We start from the raw sequence: 4,048 nt of genomic DNA on the forward strand, positions 1-4,048 counted from the left end.
TGTTGCTCTTTCCTTAATTCACTCCCAATATTTTCGTTGGTGTATTTGGCCTTATTTTCAGTAATTTTATTGATAAGTATGTCCATATTTTTCTCAGCCACCGCTTCGGATTCTACCGTATCAACCGAATCCTGAATTTGTAGACTTTCTTCAGATGTGTTAGTTTTTAGACTGCCCTTTTCATATTCATTATCTTCAGCTTCACTTGAACTAATTATTTTTGACTTATTTTGATTTTTCGTCGATTTGCGGCTTTTACGGCTCCGTTTTTGTGAAACACGACCCACTTTAGCTGGCGTCCATTTGGCTTGTGGCTCTTCATCAGCATCTTGTATGTTTTCCGCTTCGATCTTAGAGGCAGATCTCAACTGACGTTTGCGGCTTACAATATCTTCATATTCTTGAACCGGTTTAATGCTCTTGCGAGTGCTCCGCCTAGGCGTTTGTGCCAGTGTATCGTTCGTACCTACGCTAGGCGATCGATGCTGATAATCAATCTGCTTGTGTGATTTGGGTGTAGTCGGTAAATCATTTTCTTTCGACTTTTCCATTTCCATATCACTATCATCCTCTTGTGACATAATTAACTCCACCTCCTGTTCCAAATCTTTAGCACGATGCCGCCGAGAGCTTCTTCGCGATTGGTTTTTGGATGCGGTTCCAGCTTCATTACCCAGGCAAGATGAAATAGAAGAAATATGTGTATGGAAATCCATAAGTTTCGTAAAACAACTTTCGAATTGGTACTTACACAAACTCATGTTGGTTTTTATATCGCTTGAAATATGTTACGGGGAAAAAAATATAAAAAATATCTCGGCACTCTACTGACGCTCCTTCTCAAATCAAATCTGAATACGGTTTGTGGCTGGATGTTTTCAAATTTGCTGAATTCATTTTCTAAAGAAATCATCTCCTTATTGGAGTATGACCAGGGTTGCCATGACTTTAGCGACAACTAGTCGATGGATTAACATTTATGCTGCCACAACGATTGAAAAATGCCAACAAAAGAATATAACGAAAGAGCTACCCATTTGTATGAGCCCAATTCTAAAAACTGCCGGGGAGTTTGTTCTCCGGGAATTTGCTTCTCCAGCAATTTACTTCCAGGGAGTAGCATTTTCTCCGGAAATTTGGGAAGAAATTCGAACTTCTAAAGAGCTGTTTCCCTGCAAAATCGTTGGACCATGTAGTCTATTTGTGGTATATTGGAGTACTTACAAAAGTGCCCCTCTGTCATGCTGTAGCGGACCAACTCATGTGTCTGCACCAGTTTATTGTTACCCGATCACTGCTCGTGTTTTAACGAAATGTAATTGAAGTTGAGAATTTGAAAGCACATTTGCATGTCTGGCTGTAGCTGAACGTGTAGAGAGGCTCGCTGTTAGTTGTTAGCTCTCAGCATGTTCGGGTTCGAATGCCATCAGAGGCAACATGTAATGTTTAATTTTTGTTTTTGGTTTTTATTAATTTCGAAAAAGCATATGTGAAGTGAAGAACAAAAGCGTGTACAAACGAAAAAATATAACAACAATGCCATTGTTAATATGTTGGAGTAGTTTTGTGCTACTCTGATGTAATGCATAGATGGAGAATATGGTCCTGTCCTGGACACCGTAATGTTATTTGGACCATCTTTTTTTTATAAATTATGCATGCATGGAGTAGTCGCAATTTTTGCAGATTTGACACTTTTTCACAGCTCACTCCCCCATTTAAAATAAAAAACCCACATAGATTTTTATTCATGATAGGAGGAAAGGAAAGGAAAGAAAACTTCCAGGGAACCGGCTTGTATGATTTAATAATGGTACTGAAAATCTGTAGTTAACTGACGATTCTGAGTTAACTAAGCGCTGTGATTTCTTTGCCGTCAGCCTCATCACAACAAAACTCCATTAGAAAAAAGGTAGGTTTGATAACTGGGACGGGTCTGACATATGCTACGTAAATAATTTTTTTTTTCTCTGAAATACTCCAAATTAAAAACAGTGAGGTTTAAAAGTACATATACAACATGCCAAACTAATGGTACATTGAGTAATTAGCCAAATCCCGTGGTATGAGGGACAAGTAACTAAATGTAACATGTTTTTCGGCGTTCTTGTTATTCTCTGAGTCTAATTAAATTTACCAATATTCTATTTAAACTACCAGCCAAATTCATAACAAAGAACTAAAATAACACAAGAGACATTGATGTGTATGTAACTATGTCTCTTCTTTATCATATCCTTATTATCTCATATGAATTGTCTTAACTATTGTCAGGAAGCCTACGCCACGGAGACAATTATCAGCGTTTTTGACAACTAATACTTAGAATTAAATTTAATTAAGCTGGTATGACTGCATGATGCAATGTTACAAGGTGGTATCAGTTGTGACAGCTCGATTTGAGGGGAAAAATATAAATTTTGTATTTGCTTTTTTTATAGTGTATTCGTAATGAAATGAAATAAAATAAGATAAAATACCTTTTTAAGAAAATAAAACGTCTATACTGGGAAAAAATTAAAAAAAAGATTCAACAATTATTAGGCAAAGAATTGTTAAATAAGTAACACCTTGTATTATTGCATTATGGTATTTATGTAAAGTAACTTTTCTTCTTACCATTTTTCCTGGCAGGCTGTAGGTGTGTTTTGGTTAGTGTATTGGTGTTTTTGGTTCAAGGCTTGGCAAGGCGCATCCATACAAGGTGTTGGCGATTGCATATAAGTAAAACTCCCGTGTAATTTAATATTGCTTTTTGTACAGTAGGATGTCAAAGCGAAAGGGAATAGGAGATAGTTTTCATCATTTTCTTTTACTGACATCCTAATGTTGCGCCGCTTCGTCTTGGATGACATTCTCCTATACTAGTGTAGAGACAAAAATATCCAATCAGCTGATCAGTCAACACCACCTTGTATTGATGCGCCTTGAATGCTTGGTGTATTTGGAATAAATTATAATAGAAACGGAAAAAATTTTAATAGAAATGAAAGAAATTGTAAACGATAAAAGCAAATGCCAAAATACATGCGATCTCAGGTGAAGGCATTTTTCGGCGATTAGTTCAAGTTCTCTAAGGGCCGGTTGTTCAATGTCTGGTTATCACTACCACTACACTATTGACGATTTCGACATCATGCATGTAACATGTGATCGATAAAGCAGTAGTTGTGCTTAACCGGAGCCGTAAATAAATGCTTAGGGCCGGTTGTTCAATGTCTGATTAGCACAAATCGGAGGTAGAAGCTCCGGTTAAATACAACGACTGCTTTATCGATCACATGTTATATGCGTGATGTCGAAAACGTCGACAATGATGATTAACCGGCAAGTGGGGATAACCAGACATTGAACAACCGGCTCTAAAGCTTTTAAAGTTTACGACATACAACAATACGACACGTTTGTGAATTCCCCCAAGTGTTTTTACATGGGAAATTGTACGATGATATCAGCCCAATTCTAAAACAAACTTGGTAGAAATGGCATCACTGGATTTTAAGTTGTTTGTGAAGGAAGTGGCAGCTCTTTATTTGGAGAGCTGCTGAATTCATTAAAAGAAGTCATTTTATAATTCGTTGCCACCACCATAGAATTCTACCCAAATACATTTTTTGAGAAATTAATTTCAGGTACATAAACTTTATGGAAAGTTAATTGCAGAGCCTATTACCATTAAATAGCTCTTGTCAATATCAAGCGCACTTTCAATCAGTTATGTTCCTCGTGTTGTGTGTTCCTAGCACATTACACGTTCAAGCATCTTTGGCAACATGGTACGATGGATGTCGATGTCCGATCGACACACATGTTGGTTGGTTCACATTTGTCGTTCACACCTAGCTTGGTACTGGGTAACTCTGTGCTTGGAACTTTTACCCCACGTATTTTGTTTGCGTAAAATTATATTGCTATCTCTTATTTTCTATTAATATCTTGTATTATCTTGTTTTCTTGTTTAATGTGTTAATAGATTAAACAACAAAAATTTGGTTATTTTTTCAATTTGGCTGTTTTCCTTAAGATTTTGGTCAAGAATGATAGAACA

At 36.7% G+C, this 4,048-nt stretch overlaps 2 protein-coding genes across 2 annotated transcripts in view; both read right to left on the minus strand.

Annotated features, from left to right (window-relative positions):
- Positions 1 to 843, minus strand: part of LOC118738257 — a 1,244-nt gene extending 401 nt beyond the window's left edge. The window contains exons 1-2 of the mRNA XM_036469182.1: positions 752 to 843; positions 7 to 664 (exon numbers count right to left, since the gene is read on the minus strand). Coding sequence (XP_036325075.1) covers positions 7 to 664; positions 752 to 761 — 668 coding nt within the window. The 5' untranslated portion in view covers positions 762 to 843. The remainder of the gene's footprint in view (positions 1 to 6; positions 665 to 751) is intronic.
- The window catches only part of LOC118737767, a gene marked incomplete in the record, with an annotated part of 3,753 nt that extends 2,779 nt beyond the window's left edge, over positions 1 to 974 (minus strand). Inside the window, 1 exon segment of the mRNA XM_036468512.1 lies at positions 806 to 974.
- Between the last annotated feature and the right edge of the window lie 3,074 nt (positions 975 to 4,048).

The sequence above is a fragment of the Rhagoletis pomonella genome, unplaced genomic scaffold (assembly GCF_013731165.1).
Source record: "Rhagoletis pomonella isolate Grant_MI unplaced genomic scaffold, Rhpom_1.0 Rhpom_scaffold_00004, whole genome shotgun sequence".
NCBI classification, from domain to species: Eukaryota; Metazoa; Arthropoda; class Insecta; order Diptera; family Tephritidae; genus Rhagoletis; species Rhagoletis pomonella.